At 41.0% G+C, this 18,476-nt stretch overlaps 1 protein-coding gene across 1 annotated transcript in view; it reads right to left on the bottom strand.

The window, feature by feature from the left end:
• EFHC2 (EF-hand domain containing 2) overlaps positions 1-18,476 on the bottom strand; it is a 201,003-nt gene that overhangs the window by 18,778 nt on the left and 163,749 nt on the right. Inside the window, exons 13-14 of the mRNA XM_030806505.1 lie at positions 11,115-11,312; positions 9,037-9,129 (exon numbers count right to left, since the gene is read on the bottom strand). Of these exons, the coding sequence (XP_030662365.1) occupies positions 9,037-9,129; positions 11,115-11,312 (291 nt within the window). The remainder of the gene's footprint in view (positions 1-9,036; positions 9,130-11,114; positions 11,313-18,476) is intronic.

Below are 18,476 nucleotides of genomic sequence, written 5' to 3'. Positions count from 1 at the left end.
GAAGGTCCACTGAATAAAAGTATACATAGCTCAGAAATAATGTCTAAAAGTTTTTTGAGAAAAAATGCTTGAACAAGTTCATCTTTCCAAAATCCCAGAGCCAGGCCTAAAGGAAGAGTTGTGGTAATGTGGTAAAATACTCCAAGTTTTTCTTTTCAGTTCTGTCTTAGAGGATCTCAGTGTGTGGGAATCCCCCCAAGAGGCACAAGGGAGAAAAGAACAAAGGATATTTCAATTAAAAGGAATAAAACTAGCTCATATTTCTTGGAAGAATTCTTTGCTCTTGGGAAGTAGATAGAGTTGCAGTAAATCACAGTGAATCAATCACAAGTACTTCTCTCCCTTTTCCCCCAAATCCTACCAAAATGACCAAAAAACAATAAAAATAGGTTATAACCCACAATGACAAAGAGAATTGGAAAAAAGACCACGGGAGAGAAGAGACGTCAAACTCTTTTCAAGATGAAAAGTAAACAGAGGATTGGTAACTAACTTGGCAGAGCTGAGGAAGAGAAGCTGAACCCTAAATGTCCCTGTCAGTGGGGAGAGGGCACTCAGAGTCCAGTCGATTTGGCCCACAAAATTCCTGGGATACTGAGTGACTGCAGACTCTGGGTGCCAATAAATGCAGGAATATGGTGTGGCACTGAAAACACGGATTGTTTGAAAGCCTGAAGACAGCAGGGGCCGGGCGCGGTGGCTCACGCCTGTAATCCCAGCACTTTGGGAGGCCAAGGCAAGCAGATCACGAGGTCAGGAGATCGAGACCATCCTGGCTAACACAGTGAAACCCCGTCTCTACTAAAAATACAAAAAATTAGCCGGGCGTGGTGGTGGGCGCCTGTAGTCCCAGCTACTCGGGAGGCTGAGGCAGGAGAATGGCGTGAACCCGGGAGGTGGAGCTTGCAGTGAGCCAAGATCGCGCCATTGCACTCCAGCCTGGGTGACAGAGCGAGACTCCATCTCAAAAGAAAAAAAAAAAAAAGTCTGAAGAAAGCAAGAGCAACTGAATGGCCAAGTATCTTCCTCCATTCTGTGCTCCTCCCTGCAGACAGCAGAGGCTCGTTCTCCAGAGAAATTCAATGAAAGAAGCTCCAGTTTGGGAAGAGGAGGCAAAATGGAGTGCAGAGGATCAGGGGCGGTCAGGTGCCTTCCTTCCCCTTTTCTATTCCTAGAATACCAGTGGCCATGCTTAAACTCTCCCTTTCCCCCATCACACCCTCCCTCTTATCTCTGCAGGAGAAGATAGGATTCTTCTCTCCATACTCTGAATGGTTCCAGAGAAATCTCCAGATTCCAGTTGGGGATTCTTTAATAAAATGAAGGCTCAGGAGTTGACTGGGTAGTGAAATCCATTAATCAACAAACCCCTTCCCCCAAACAAAGCATCCAACATTAAAGACAGAAGCCAAAACAGCAACAGAAAAAATAATAAGGAACCAAAGGCAATTCAGGGAACAGAGGGAAAGATGTGAGATATGAGGACGTATTACATTCCTGAAAAAAGAACAGAAGACTACAAGAAAGGAATATCTGAATGAAAAACGTGCTCTTGGAATTAAAAATATTAATATGATAGTAAAAGATGCAGTAGAAGGGCTAGAATATAAACTTAAGGAAATCCCTTAGTGAATGCATCCTAATGAAAAACAAAATCTGGGAGAGAAAATATCCAAATTCGAGAGACCTAAAATCTTTCTATTTATTATTTATTTATTTATTTTTCATACAGGGTCTTGCTCTGTTGCCCAGGCTGGAGTGAGTGGCACGATCATAGCTTACTGTAGCCGTGATCTCCCAGGCTCAAGTGGTCTTCCAGCTTCAGCCTACTGGGTAACTGAGACTACAGGCACGCACCACCATGCCTGGCTAATATTTTTATTTTTATTTTTTTGTAGAGACAGGGTTTCACTATGTTGCCAGGCTGGCCAAGAACTCCTGAGCTCAAGTCTCCTCCTGCCTCGGCCTCCCAAAGTGCTGGGATTACAGGTGTGAACCACTACACCTGGCCTTAAAATCTTAGCAACAGGAGTTCTCATAATAGAGAAGAAATTATTAAATAATTAATAGAAAATTTCTCAGAACCAAAGGACAGTGACTCCAACCTAGAAGAGCCTATAGGGTGTTAAGCACAATGAATCCATATATAGCTGCACACACACACACACACACACACTCTCTCTCTCTCATCATGAACTTCCAGAATACTAGGAATAAAGAGAAGATCCTAAGAGCATTCCAAAAGAATAAATAGCAATGGAAATCAATATTAAGCTAAATTTTCAGTCACTATAACAGGAAGTTAGCAGACAGTATCTGCAAATGATCAATTATGATATCATATGCAGTGCACTCAATATGTACATGCTATTTTAAATAGCAGAAGAAGCTAGAAGTGCTGAAAGAGGCTTCTTCCTGTGAATGGGTCTGGGGGATGGAGAAGAATGTGGCCAGAGACTGCTGTTGTTGAAATAAGCTTTTTAGGCCGGGCGCGGTGGCTCACACTTGTAATCCCAGCACTTTGGGAGGCCGAGGCAGGTGGATCATGAGGTCAGGAGATTGAGACCATGGTGAAACCCCGTCTCTACTAAAAATACAAAAAATTAGCCGGGCATGGTGGCAGGCGCCTGTAGTCCCAGCTACTCGGAGAGGCTGTGGCAGGAGAATGGCGTGAACCCAGGAGGCGGAGCTTGCAGTGAGCCGAGATCGTGCCACTGCACTCCAGCCTGGGTGACAGAGCGAGACTCCATCTCAAAACAAAACAAAACAAAAAAAAAAAGAAATAAGCTTTTTAGAATGATTTGATAATTTTTGACTATCAACATATGTCAGTTTGACATGAAGAAAATTTTAAGGAGTGTAAAAAGCAGATGAGAGACTCTGAGACATGATTTTCCAGGTAGTAAACATGTAAAAGTCAGATGTGGAAAGAAAGAAGTGCTACTAGTCAGGAGTATATTCAGGAGGAATGAGTCTCTCAGTTTTCCTCCCTGCTCCAAAATTCTGCCCGTAGCCTCCTGGGCCACTGACGTAGGGTGACTTTTCATGCCATCATTTGTTATTATAACATGCACTCTAATATACACCATGCTTGTTAGATGAGGTTGTAAGGAGAGAATCAGGACATAAGGAAGATCTCCAGTCCTAACAATAGTATAGGTCAGAGGAGGAGGAGGAGGCAGGAGAAGCAGTTCAGAGACAGAGAAAGGTCTGAATATTACAGGAGTGAGAACAAATCAATCAGTCAGTGACTACAGTTACCCCTGAAGGTTATCTCCCCAAGTCCCCCATCACGGAGGCCTCCCTCTGTCTCATGGCTGGAAGCATCATTTACCAAATCCTAGCCATCCTTTCAAAAAAATCTGGAAAAGCCTACGAATCGTATAGAAGATAAATCTCCTTATTTCATGGCCATGCTATGCTTTCCATAAAAAAAAAGTGGTCCCAATTCTCCACCTGAGTCCCCTGCTTCACTCCTCTCCAAACGACATTGGCTCTTGTTAAAACTCTGATCCATGGTCAAAGGACAAAGATTTGCCACTCTGGAGGAAATTCTTTTCAAAAGGCTTTGAAGGCAATTCCAAAGAAGAACTTTCTATGGCCACATTGTTGGAATCAGTGTGCAGCCTTCCAGGGTGACTGCCCTAAAGGGCAGCACTAATTCTGGCTTTTAAGTGTTTCTACGTTTGTTAAAAAGTCAGCCTTCTTACTTTCAAGTCCTAGCTCACAGTGCGAAAGTGTTTTCCTGAAACCTCCATAAATTCTTCTTTCCCTTTGATACTTGCGAATCCACCATTTTCTCCACTACACAAACTCAGAGACATGTTTGTGGAAAAAGGGGGAGGGAAGCCAATTCCTCTGGTTCCTTTCTAGATAATACGATCCCTCAAACAGAACATGCTTCCTGATGTCTTGCTAGGTGGGAGTTCTTAGAACTGAGTCTGATGTGACATTTGACTGATGTTCGTACTCCCCCTCCCCAAAATGATAAATGGCTTGAAAACCACAGAAGCCAAGAAGCCATCCATCTCCTTGCTACGGGGAATAATCCTGAGCTGCTCTATTTCCACCCTTGGTAGAGGTAAAAGCCTCAGTGGCAGCTGTATTTTGCTGAAGAGGAGGCTTCTTCTCCTCTATTGCAAAGGTCACCTCATCATTTAGGGGAATGGTCTGGAAGGGAGAGAAGACGGTGAAGATCCATTTTTGACTCAGTTGTATTTGGTTTCAGTCCATTACCCAACAAACCCAGGGGTGCATCTTGAAACACCTGGTAAAAGTCGTCAAGGCCAGACACTTGAGAAGAGATGGAGCTCTGGGCCCCGGCGTCAAGTTGCCAACAAGTAACTCTGGTTATCTCTAAATAGTCATGCCTCTAAATTCCAATTCTCACTCCAGCACAGATCTCTGGTGAGGTGGGTCACAGCTGCCAGGTAAGGACTGTACATACAGTTGATACTCTGTCCATATGGTTTGGGATTTAAAAGAAAAATCTTTTCAACTAGAAATCCCCTTATATTTGAAAAGGTAGAAAGCATCTGGGTGGGTGGATGGGTCTGACAAAGAGACAGAGAGAGTGAGAGGAGAGAGCACACAAAGGAGGAAAATGGGAGAGACAGAAAGACAGAGAGAAGGGGCTTCTCTGTGAGAACTTCGTCAGTACACCAAACACTCTGCCACAATAGCTACCACATGGCTCAGCCCTTGCCCTTCAGCCTCACTGCCAGGTATTGTTGGGTGAAATCACAGGAGCCCTAACCCTGCCTCTGGGAGTGGGGCAGGGGGCAGGGCTGGGTAGACTATAATGAGATGATTTTAAAGCCCTGTTAACTTTTTCCATTTTAACTGATATTTCTGGATGAGGCACCAGCTCTCTTGGGAGGCCAGTTCTAAGGCATTCCATGGAACCCAAAACCAACTATAAAAGTCTAGCTCAGGACAGAGCTGCTAGGGAAAGAGTTACACTTGAATCTCTAGTTATTCCAAGTCTAGATTCAGAAGGCCACAATTAGGGGAGGAGGCTGCCTCTTTCCTTCCCAGTCCCACGAAGAATACAGAATGGAATGGCTTCAGAATTCCCTCTACCTCTTATGGTCTAACAATCAGAATTTTTTGCTTATTATTACAGAGGAATATTAATATCCAAATGAAGACTCAGAGGGGTTGAGTAAATGCCCAAGAATCGCATGGCCAGGAAACAGTAGAGTTGACTTGCAGAGGCAGGAGCCGCTCTGGTGGACACCAAGCCCATGTTTTTCTCCCCCATGTCCAGTGCATTAGCACAGGACAAGTCTTTGAGGCTGCAAAAATGAACAAGACCTAGTCCCTACCCTCAGGAGCTCAGATAGAGGCAAAGGTTTAGAGTATCTTAGGCAGTTGTAGTTCTACTTCCATTAGAGGCTCATCTTGGCCTGGAGCACAGTCTTTCAGTAAGAAACTCTCAGAGTTTATACTTATGAAATGAGGAATAATGCCTACTGTCAATTAAAATGCACCTTTTCATATGCTCAAAAATTTACAAAATATTCTAAGGCCCTTAGCACTACATGAGTACAAAGTGTCACTCCTATTATTAATGGATAATCGCTACCACTATATAGAACAGTTAAGTCTTGATGCTCTGTACGTTAATGAAGTGAATTTGCTTGGTAAGTAAGGCGACCTTATACCAGCTCCCACAGCACAAACTGACAGGGCCTGAGGTAATCAGATACAAAAATGTTTTGAAGTCCTGATTCCAGTATGAGTTATGCTAACATAATAAGGAAAAGACCAAGCTGAATAATAAGAAAAATGGGAATGGAGTAGAAGGAAAATCCTGGTACCAAAATGTAGGGTTAGGAGAAATACAAGGGTAACAATTACCAGGTGAAAGAAAGCATCCAACCCTTTAGCCATATTGTTTTTCATCTCCTGATCTGAATTCACATAGCAGGGTTACACGGCTGCTCAACAGCTGCCCAGCTCCATCCCAAGGCAGGTAAAACTATTCCTGGGCAAGAGCATGCATTGAACAAAATCAACAAGCTCCATGCCTGCCTCCCACGGGAGACTGTAGACGTCAGAGGGGGCTCTGGCTTAGCGTGCCATAAGGAGGGCTGTGCAGAAAGAGACTCTGGTCAGGGCTCCGTAAAGCCCTGTGGAGTCTGTGGGGAACAATAAGAATGCAGAATATAAATGTAAGCTGCAGGCTGATGGGCCCATTAGGAATTAGGGCAGTCTTTGAAAGGAATCTGCAGAGATGATGCAAAACACTAAGCATGTGACCCAAATCATGGCAGGGCATATTGGAGGGAGAGGGGAATGGGAATGAGACATTTTCTAATCTGATTAGTCTGAAGTTTCCCCTGAGTGTGGAGAAGGGTCACTGCACAATTAGAGGCAGAGTTAGACTGAACATGGTCTGCTTAGCAGCTGAGCGGGATGACCTCCTCAAAGCTAAGCTGGGCTTGGAGACAGATGTGTTCAGAGACTGAGACGACTTCGAAGCAAGTTCTGAAACAATCTTTTTGCATTTAATGTCAAATCAAAAAGGCAAAGACAAAACAGTCTGCTGACAGAATGAGAGGATGATGACTTGGTGGCCTCAGCACTGGATAAGAAACATGTAGGTCCTCCAGAGGCCAGGCTCCCACATTACTGGACTTTCCAGGACAACTCATCCTCAAGGCCATCAAAAGATAATCTAATAAACATCCACAGCTTCCTGACTAGAAGACAGCTTAATGTGTGAAAGGCATTCAGATCCAATTGTTGAAAAACATGGCTTCCTCTAAATAGAAAGACACAGGTTTCTTCCAGTTCATTTCTAAGTCCAAGTGTGTGGTCTATGGTCCCTGACTTAAATTTCTCTCCTAGTCCTCAATCAATTCTTTGCACCAGGTATTGTGCTGGGTACTTTATGTATGTTATCTCAATTAATCCTCCAAACCGCTAGGAAATAGGTACTGTTACCTCATTCGAGAGATAAGGAATCTGAGGTTCAGGCAGGTCAAAACCCTTGCACAAGATCACACAGCTAATAAGTGGACTCAAAGAATTTAAGAGATGGGAGTGGAGGAGGAGGGTAAAATTGTCAGGATGTGACAACCCATTGGTTATTTATAGGTGGTAAATCAAACAGAAGCAGTGTCTGCATCTGAATGAATCAAAGTTCAAGTCACAACTCTTCATTCCAAGGTAAGGGATAAAGAGACACATAAATAGTGCTGTGAGAATTCTTAGGAGGAGATAATCACTCTGATTATCAGCCAAACGAATGCAACAGAGCTTCATGGATATGGTGCCACTTGAAATGGGTCTTGAAGGAAGAGCAAGCTTTCAGCCAGTGAAAACCATTGGGAGCTATTGCCTACTGAAGAAATAGCAAGAGAAAAGGCCAAAAAAAAGGTGGGGAGGGGGAAGGCATGAGGTATATGTGTAATATGTTAAACGGCCCATGTGACTGGACTACTGGGAACAGGAAGGGGAGTTTTGGGGGTGGGGGATGATAACTGTGAGGAACTCTGAGTCCAAGGCCTGCCTACTTCATCTCAGTTCCTTTACGGCAGGATCCCTCACACGGCTGCTAGCAAATAAAAGCAAACAGAGTTAAAAAAAAAAAAACAAAAAAAACAAAATCGAAACAAAACAAATAGAGCTGATAATCTAGAAAATTATTCCAAGTTGATTCAATGTACACACATATCCAACTAGATTTGCCCTCTTCTGAGTTTCCCTCCTGATACCTTAGACCCTAGTTCCCTGACATAGAATTTGGCTTTATCTGTTCCTTTGGTTTTTCCTTTTGTCTCAAACAAGGACTCCCTACTTCAGACCCTATTTGAGAACAATGCTCCAGCTGTCAACCCTAAGCCCCACTATGGAGAAGGAGCTTAATTCAAAGTTAAAGAGCTGGTCCTTCCTTAGAGAGCAAAGAGAAGCCACAGAAGGTTTGTGAGTAAAAGTGCAATATGATGACATACATTTTTGCTCTTAGAAGGTACTTAGCTGCTATATGTAAAGATAGATTTAAACATTTAGAGACTGGTGGATGAAAGACCAATGTGGTGGCACTGCAGTATTTAGGAAGCAATGTGGGTCAGAACAAGAATGATGATAGTGGAAATGGAGAAGACAGAGTAGACGCAGGCAGTAAGGAGGAGGTAGAACTGTCAAGACATCCTAATACCCTGGCTATTTGTAGACAGTAACTCAAAATGATTAGAAGCAGAGGATGTGCATTTGAAAAGTTTAGGATTCAAGTCACAGCTCTTCTTCTTCTACACTGTGTGACTTTGGGCAAAATACCTCATCTCTCTAAACCTCAGCATCCTTATGTATGAGATAAGAAGGATAACAGTTTCCACCTCACCAAGCTGTTCTCAAAAAGTAAATGAGATAATGTATCCAAAACAATGAACACAATGCCTAGAACACAGCCAAAAATGTCAGAATTATCAAGATATATAAGTCAGAGGAGGAGCTAGAGTGAGTGATGCTATAGGAAGCATAAGAGATGGCCAGAGTCCAGGTGGCTGAGAGGGACATGCCAGGAAATCAAAAGTCAGGTTCGACAGGAGAATTGATGTGCTTTAGAAAGCAGTTCACCATGCTCTCATTTTATAGCATCATAATCTCTATGTTTTACATCTGGTGCTCTATCAGGACAGAGCCCCATGCTAATAACCCTAGGTTCTCTTACTGCATGTCTGTAGCTATCAGGAACTGCTGCTTTGAGAAACCTGCCCTGAATTTTACATCTAATGTCCTCCTAACCAACAAAGTTATGTATTTCATTTTGTCCCAGGAATCTGTGGATATATAAGTGTGTATTCATGTTCAAAAGATAAAATAATAATTTGTAATAGGCTCTCTAACATTCAAAATCAAGACAAACTTTTCCTTCTGTAACACTTAAATGGAGGTAGGTCACCAATAATATAATCAAAACATTTAAGGGTAAATCAAGGGTAATTAAAGGGAGATGTAAAACCAGGAATGGTCCCCCAAATAAAACTATGCAGGACAATCCCTATCAAGAGTGGAACTCTAACTTACCTTGACAATAAGGATTCTAGAAGATCATCACTCAAAGGTAATCTGGAGGATTTGCACAGCCTTTTAATGTCTTTGGTGGGTAATACATTTTTTCTGCATTAAAACAAAGTAAATGAGCCTTTATATACCTCGTATACCTTTAGTAACAATTACATACTATAGGAAAGAAAACACATTTGTGATGTTTCCTGAGAATGTACACATGGAAGTATGAAAATTGGTATTGGAATTCACAATAAGGAAGAACAGTCACATTTCATTTCATCAACTTTTTCTATTTCAGAGGCCACCAGATTCCATCCTTACAAAGGCTTTTCCTTCAAGATGCAGATTCTTGGTTGGTGACAGTACAGCCTATTAAGCCTGCAGCCACAAGTGTTGCTCTAAGTAATTGATCTGCATTCTTGACCACTAGTCAAAAATGGTTCTGATATTTGAAAACATCTCTTAATTTGACAGGCATCTATGAGCCTCCAACATAAGTATGATATGACTTGAGGGTGTTTTTCTGTTCTTTTCCTTGGACCCAAACCTTATAACCTGGAAGCCCCAGCTGGGGCCTCAATATTCACTTCAATTTTTTCAGATGCTAGCAGTTTTCTCTAGAGCAGCCCAACAGTCATTTTCTCCAGTCTTCTGGGGGCAAAGAAATGCTTGTCCAATGTTCTCATTCAGCCAACACTTTTCCAGGCATTGGGCAAAATTAGAACCAACAGGAAAGAAAGTTGGTTCTTTTCTTTGCAATGAGAATTTTATATCTAGAATCAAAGCTTGTTGGATCTGGAAGAACCTCAGGCTATCTGGTCAAGTGGCCCCATTGTTTCTAAGAAGTGTTCCTTGAATGAAGGAGGGCCACACTTCTCACTCTGGGGAAGGGGGCACCACCAGGGTGGAAGGCAGGGACAGGGCAATGCAAAACTCAGGCCGCACATCTTCTAGGAAGCTTGGGGAAGCTTAAAGAGTCAAGGAAAAATACCATCTTTATAAAAACTTAAAGAGGATGCATTATGGATTAATAAAAAACATGTTTATTTCTAAGACAAACTATGGGACCTACACAGATATTCAGGGAATGCAGTTGGCCATTTGGGTTCAGACTTCAAGCTTGGGGATAAGGCAAGAGGTCACAAGGAAGAGAGATGGCAGTGGTGTGCAGCAATACGGATTAGAAGCTAGAGCAAGAACTAAGATTTTTCTAATTCCAGATGAAATCAGTAAATTTATATTTCTCCCCACTGTATCAGGTCTGTAAGATGAATGCAAAAAACCATATTAAGATGTTTGCATCCAGTTGCATATAACAATGACTTAATGAAGCTCAACACGCACACAATCAAGGTATAAGAAATACCTTATGCTGAACTTCATTATTTTCAAGAAGAAATAATTTCAAAGAAATTCTACAGAATGTTTGCTTGAAAATTCCATTTTCTGTTTATTATAAAAGTTACATTTATAAATCCCCATCAGTACTAAAATAATGTAAAAAAGACGACATCTCAGAATTAACCCTCCTAACATTTTGATTTACTATGCTTCAGTTTAAAGCTTCTAGAAACAAATGAAAAGAACAAGCAAGGGAGAAGCCTATTCTTTCAAAGATACAGGGCCTCTCCTATTCCATCAACAAGACTAGCCTGGCCAACATGGTGAAACCCTGTCTCTACTAAAAATACAAAAAAAAAAAAAAAAAAATTATCTGGGCATGGCGGTGCGAGCCTGTAGTCCCAACTACTCAGGAGGCTGAGGCAGGAGAATCTCTTGAACCTGGGAGGTGGAGGTTGCAGTGAGCCGAGGTTGCGCCACTGCACTCTAGCCTGGGTGACACAGCCAGATGCCATATCACACACACACACACACACACACACACACACACACACACGCTCACCATCACTGGGAAATATCTATACCCAAATACTTCCCCGAAAATGATTTAAGGTGTTTGTGCTAAATAGTAGAGTATGAGTATGATGACACATGTCAATTTTCTTTTTGCCCTTTTTGATAAAATAGAAATTCCTTCATTACTCAGGTTCACAGAAATGTAAATGATTAGAATCAATAAAACAAAAGCTTACTTTTCTCGATCTTTATACACACAGGAATAAATGAAAGTGTCGAAATTCTCAAACATATTTTTCTTGAACTTTTCATGGGCCAGTGCAATTAAGAAATTCACATCCGAACATGTGTCCTCAGGCGCACGGTAGTGACGTGCAATGGTTACAAATTCTTGCTCTGTGAGGTTTCCAACAGTCAAAGACATCAATATGTCTCTGTAATAAAAATGGAAAAACATTTATAAACTGATATCTAAGAATACAGTATTTTACATCTCCTTCTATTTAAAAGATCCGAATCCCATTTTACAAAACTTTTACCAACTGTACAGAGGTCAGGTGATTTTTTTTAACTTAATTTCTCTACTTAATTTGGGAGCAGCAGGAAGGCACCAATGCCAGAATGGAAAATCATAGGCACTGTAGCTTTTAAATAAAATGGCATTTTGCCCAGAGTCAAAAACCTACCAAATAACAGCCTGCAACCAGGAAGTAAATTTTTAAAGGCTTTGAAAGGTCAAAAAACCTGTCACTAAGTACATGAGTTTATTCAATGCCTATTAATCTTCCTTACACAAAATAGTAACAGGCTTGGGTTTCTGGTCTTCTGGGACATAAAATTTGTAAGTTAATAAATTAGAAAGGTGTTTTGGGATGGGGAAAGCAATCATGCACATTTCTGTAATAAAAAGTAAAAATGGACATACCCTGGCAGTGAGAAAAAAAAAAAGAGAAAAAAAATTAAAAGTTAAAAGACCTATGTAAGCGTACAGCTGTCTGCATCTTTAGAAGGCAAATGATACTGAGATTATTAAGCAGAGCTAAAAAAAAAAAACTAAACAACAACATATCAATGAAGAAGACTCAAGGCCTAACAAATTGGCTGAATTGTTTTCAATGTAACTCTGTATGAAAGCCATAAACTATGCAGCATACATCAGACAGAATTAGATCAAAATGATTAAAATGCAAAATGTTATGGTGGTTACAGGAATAAGCTTCCACTGTCTAGAAAATTTATTTACTGGAAATAATTCAGTTCCCAAGATTCCTGAATAAACAAGGGAATAGAAAATTTTATTTGGCCTTCTGCTAGAAAGAGGTCTTTCAGAATAAATGCTTTCAGTGCTTTTAGGTATTTCTGGACATTATCATTTAATAATTCTAGATTCTCCTAGTCAAGAATTTTCATAGAGTCTAGGAAAGCCCACAGTATTGATGTTGACCTATCTAAAGGAAATTCTTTTAATCTACATCTACTTCTCAAGTTTCCTGGGTTGTTTTGTTTTGTTTTGTTTAAATTTGGTTTTGCTTTTGGATTTTTAACGGGAAATGAATGCAAAATCCAACCAAGATGATCCCAGAATTTCAGCAAGTCAGGTCAGACAATCAATTAGTAATATTGGCAGGAGGCTCACTATATGGAAAACACTGTAAAAGGCTCTCTGGCATTTGAACTTTTCAGGGTCTGTTATCTATTTGCACTGTCCAAGCATATAGATGATCTTTCAAAGCCACAAACTGGTAGGGCCACTTAAACTGAGTAATAGCAATAACCTCTGCCATTTGTTGAGTACTGTGTGCCAGGTCCTGTGCTAGCAGGGACTTCTGGCATCTAGCCTAGGAGGTGGTGCTACTATTATCCCCACTGTACAGATGTGAACTGAGGCACAGAAATGTTAAATAACCTGCCTAATGTCACAAAAGCCAGAATGTGAACCCGTGTAGTCTGGCTCTAAAGCTCATGCTCTTGCCTACTACCCTATCCCTTTTCTGTTAGGACACAGAAGGCGGAGAGAAATGATGGAGTGGGGCTCAGTCAGGAAATGTGCCTAAAGGCAGTGGGGTTCAACCTGATTTTTTATGGACCTCTATTGCCTTTATTGTCATCTCTGCTTTGAGGGCTATCACTAACCATTATTTAAAAAGTAAGAGAAAATAATTTCAGAAAACCTGAGTCACCAACCATCTCTGACAGAAAGCTAAGCAACCACAAAAGAGCCACTCCAAGGAAAGCCCCTGGATCCACTACAACGCTGGTCAAGAAACAGTCATGCCATGTGTGTAAAATGGAACACTTCACCATCATTAAAAGCATTATGTTTGGGGCCAGGCATGGTGGCTCACGCTCGTAATCCTAGCACTTAGGGAGGCCAAGACGGCAGATCACCTGAGGTCAGGAGTTCGAGATCAGCCTGGCACACGGTGAAACCCCATCTCTCCTAAAAATACAAAAATTAGCTGGGCGTGGTGGCACACACCTGTAGTCCCAGGTACTCGGGAGGCTGAGGCACGAGAATCACTTGAACCAAGAGGCAGAGGTTGCGGTAGCTGAGATCACGCCACTGCAATCCAGCCTGGGTGACAGAGTGAGACTCTGTCTCAAAAAAATAAATAAATAAAAATAAAAAAGAAGATTATAGAAGGATAAATCTAAAAGTTAAAAAAAAAAAGTTATGATGTCTGGGAGGCTGAGGTAGGATTGCTTCAGCCCAGCAGTTTGAGGCTGCAGTGAGCTATGACCATGCCACTGTACTCCAGCCAGGGCAACATAGTGAGAACCCATCTCTACCAAAAAAAAAAAAAAAATAGCTGGGCATGGCACCTATAATCCCAGCTACTTGGGAATCTGAGGCAGGAGGATCACTTGAAGTTTCGGAGTTTGAGGCTGCAGTGAGCTATGATCATACCACTGCACTCCAGCATGAGTGACAGACAAAGACCCCAACTCTAAAAAAAGAAAAGTATGGTATTGATTGATATTTATTGGTATGATAGATGTCCATGCTATGTTGATAAATGTAGTATGATCCCAGTGAAAAATCCAGATACAGGTGCACATATGGTCATAGAAATAAGACCAGAAGGATGCATGCCAAAACATCAATAGTATTATCCTGAATGGCTGAGATGTCTTTTAAAAAAAAGTATTTCCATTTTTTTCTGAATTTTTGTAATAATCAAATATTATTTTCATTGTCTAAATAAAAAAAAAAACATTTGAAAGCATTTCCTTTTGAGAATAGAATATGGCGTGAAGAAGAGGAAGTGGCATGCTCCCAAGGACAAGGAAAAAGAACATGTGGAGCAATAACTAGAAACTTTCCATACACCTTTCACTAAACTTATTATAGCACCACCAGAACATAAAAGTTTATTTTCCTTTTCATTGGATAAACTGAAATTATCCTGGCTTCACTGCAGTTAAAATTTATATCTGCTGGGTTTCTGTATGCTTGGGTTTTAAACAGCTCAGTATTCCAGTTTTACATGACTTTACATGAAAGTTTCAAAGAAGCTGTGCTATATTTGAAACTGCCGACAGCCCTGCAGGGCATCAGGGGCTCCTAGAGCGGCTGCCTGTGTGGCTGCTGTGCCCACATGAGGCAGGTTCCTGCACCAGGGATCTCAATCAGGATGTACAAGCCTCACCTTGCAGACCTCAGATGGCTTCACCACTCTGCCCCGCATTTGCCACATGTGTGTTTTTCAGGACTCACCCCCGCCCTGTTAAACTTTAGTAGGAGTCACAAAGAATTAAAAATCAAAAGTCACACATTCCATTTTTATTGTGGTAAAATACACATAGCATAAAATTTGCCATTTGTGACATTTAGTATATTCACAATATTGTACAACCACCACCTCTATCTAGTTCTGAAACATTTCCATCACCCCCAAGAAACCTCATACCCATTGAGCAACCACGCCTCTTTCCTCCCACCTTCCTAACCCTCCTCCCTACCCAGAATCTGCTATCTCTACAGATTTGCCAGATTCTGGATATTTTATATAAATGGAATTATGTAATATGTATTCTTTTGTGATTGGGTTCTCTCAGCACATTTTCAAGTTTCATCCATGTTGTAGCATGTATCAGGACTTCATCATTTTTCACGGCTGAATTCTTATTCATTGTACTATCATACTATTGTTCACTGTATGAATGTGCCATACTTTGTTTATCCACTCATACATACATGGACATGTGGGTTGTTTCCACCTTTGGCTGTTGTGAATAGTGCTGCTATGAACATCTGTGTACAAGTTTTTGTGTAAACACCTGTTTTCAATTCTTTGGGGTATATATACCAAGGAGTGAAACTCCTCGGTCACAGGTAAGTCTGTTTAACCTATTGTGGCACTGCCAAACTGCTTTCTGCACACTCTATTTTTGCTTAGCAGCAGCCACAAAAACATAGGTCCAAGTTCCATCAAGCATAGCCTTTCCTCACCTAAAACGTCATACTGAACTTGAAATAAGATCTGATAGCAAAATCTGATCTCAGTACTTCTTGACCAATCATTTCAGGGAAATAAAAATGTATTTTAAAAGGCAGTTGTGATTGTATTGATCTTGTGTCCTGTAATTATTATTACTAATCTTGAAGATTTAGATAGCAAGTTACCTTTGCCTTTAGCCAACATTGCACTACATTCCTGGCACTAATATTTTATACAGTATAATACTATAATATCACAATGTTATTTAGTTAATCTTATAAGGGATGCTGCCATGATTTTCTCTTGACTTTTGTAACTAAAGTCATAAGACTCAAAAAAATGCCAAGATGCTCTAGGGTATTGAGAATTCTATGCAGAATTCTGAAACATGAAACGCCAAACAGCTTTATAAGACATAATTCCATTAAAGTCATCCAGTAAAATGGTGAATCAAAACTTCCTTTTAAAGCTCTGAATCTCAGGGTATTTTCTTACTTGTTGAATCATTAAAGTCTAAGCAATGTCTTTCAAATAAACTAAAAAAAAATTAGTTTTAGCATAAACAAGGGCTCAAGATCCTAAGCCTTCAGACCCTAAGGCATACAACAAAATCTAGTTGAGCCTAAATTAAGCCAAGCAGCAGTTTTGGCGACAATTAGGTAGCATCCTTTCTCATTACTTTCAATTTGATATTCATCAAATAAAATGTGTTTTGCTTCTTGTAATCAGAAGCTGTGCACACCTGCTCATATCCTACCCTCCCTCAGGCTTTCTCTCACACTTGTGGGCCTAAGCTGCCCATACAAAACAGAAACCCTTGCCGTATTGTCACTTATATTCCAGCATGTCATACTGTGGTTTTGTTCATTGTTGAATCTGTGGCTAGAGTATTTCCAGACAGTAGACAGTGGTAGAGATAGCTGGTAGAATATGTGTCAGAGGAAGGAGAGATGGGAAAATACATCACAGAGTCCGATACAAATGTCTGACTAAACAGGTTTTGCTACAGGCCTAACTAGAGTTTAATGCCATATACAAAGCTCTTCAACTTCACTGGAGAACAAGGCCACTATAGATGGCCACTTCACTTCGGCTTCATACTGCCCACCTCCAGAGATCACAGTTATAGACTTGTGGTATAAGTGGTTTCTTCCGGAGTTATGCAACATGGTGGCCTCACAAGAGAGACAAAGGAATTCCACAGAAAAGGAGAAAAAAGGGGTCACTGTAGACTATCAGAAAACTACTCCAGCTGAGGTCACAAGCTTGTTTTCAACTGGGAGGCAGTATGGAAAAAGTGTGAGCTTTCAAATTACATTGACCTGTATTAAAATTCTAGTCCCACTAATTCACCAGTAAATGGGAACTGTGGTAAACTATGCAACTTCTCTGAACCTCAGTTCCTTATCTGTGAAATGGGACAAGACCACTTGTGAAATAGAATTTTATTTTCCTACAGAAGCCAGGATGATATGTTAAAACAGAAGTCAGATCATGTTCTTTGCCTATTCAAAACCCTGTGAGGGCTTGCCATCTCTCTCAAAGTAGAACTCAAAAGCCTCATGATGGCTTACAAGGCCTGACATGATCTGGCCCCTCCTCTGCTGTTGCTAGGAATTCATCCTCTACAACACTTCCCATCTTTCCCTCTACACCTGCCTAAAACAAGCAGGCACATTTCAACTTCAGAGCCTTTGTACTTGCTGTTCTCTCTATCTAGAATGGAATGTTCTTCCCCAAGACAGTCACATAGGCTGTTCCTTCACCTTCTGTAGGGCATCTTATCTTGTTAGATGTCATCTTCTCTGTGAGGCCTTCTCTGGCCAACCTTCTTAAAAGTGTGACCCCTGGCCGGGCGTGGTGGCTCAAGCCTGTAATCCCAGCACTTTGGGAGGCTGAGGCGGGCAGATCACCTGAGGTCAGGGGTTGGAGATCGGCCTGGCCAACATGGCAAAACCCTGTCTCTACTAAAAATACAAAAATTAGCTGGGTGTGGTGGTGCACGCCTGTAGTCCCAGCTACTTGGGAGACTGAGGCAGAAGAATCGCTTGAACCGGGAAGGCAGAGGTTGCAGTGAGCTGAGATTGCACCATTGCACTCCAGTCTGGGCAATAAGTGTGAAATTCCATCTCAAAAAAAAAAAAAAGTGTAACCCCCTTCCTCTACAACTCTGGCACTTCTTAACCCTTTTCCTGCTTTCTTTTCCTCAGTGTCATTCATCACACTCTAATGGTATATAATTACTTATTTTGAAGATAGTCTTTATCTCCCTCCCACCCCCACTGGAGTGTAAGATCCACAGAGAGTAGTGGTTTTTGTCTATTTTGTTCACTGTTGAATCTGTGACACCTTAAATAGCCCCTGGCACATAGTAAGCTCTCTATAACAAATAGTCTGATGAATAAATGAAAAATGAGGATTAAGTTAGGAAGATATAAAAAGCATTCAGCACAGTACCTTGAACTATGAATGCTCAATAAATGATAGCAATTTTTATTATTCTCACCATCTCAAAATGGAGGTAATTTCAAGTTGTATTAAACTGAAAGGACTACTTCTCTTAAGTAAGTTTATCTTGGAGAAATGTGAAATGCTTTTGATGACTCTGAAACCTTAGAATCTATCTGCAGGATATAAAATGCAAATGGCATGCTTGTTTTAAACAGTCATATTTAGGAGTAAGTCTAAAGTGCTAAAGAAATAAACTCCAGGTGTGCCTTCTTTTATACAATGAACAGATCTGAAATGCTCCATAAATACGTAATTTTTAGAAATTGAATTAGATGCCCTCTTTCACTCTCTATTACGTATAAAGATATGCTATCTTTATCTTGGTCATTTTAAATTGGCAGTGGCATCTAACATCTTAGCTTTAAATTCCTCTAATTTCTGTCAAGTTCTTAATGACAAGCAAGCACACTGAACCCTGAAATAAATAATAAATCCTTTTTTTTTTAAGAGGCAGGGTCTCACTCTGCACCCAGGCTGGAGTGCAGTGGTGTGATCATGGCTCACTGCAACCATGAACTCCTGGGCTCAAGCAATCCTCCCACCTTAGCCTCCCAAGTAGCTCCACAGGTGTGCACTACCATGCTTGGCTAATTTTTAAACTTTCTTGTAGAGATGGGGTCTTGCTATGTTGCCCAGGTTGGTCTC

The sequence above is a fragment of the Nomascus leucogenys genome, chromosome X (assembly GCF_006542625.1).
Source record: "Nomascus leucogenys isolate Asia chromosome X, Asia_NLE_v1, whole genome shotgun sequence".
Classification (NCBI taxonomy): domain Eukaryota; kingdom Metazoa; phylum Chordata; class Mammalia; order Primates; family Hylobatidae; genus Nomascus; species Nomascus leucogenys.
This window is presented reverse-complemented; position numbering and strand designations above follow the sequence as displayed.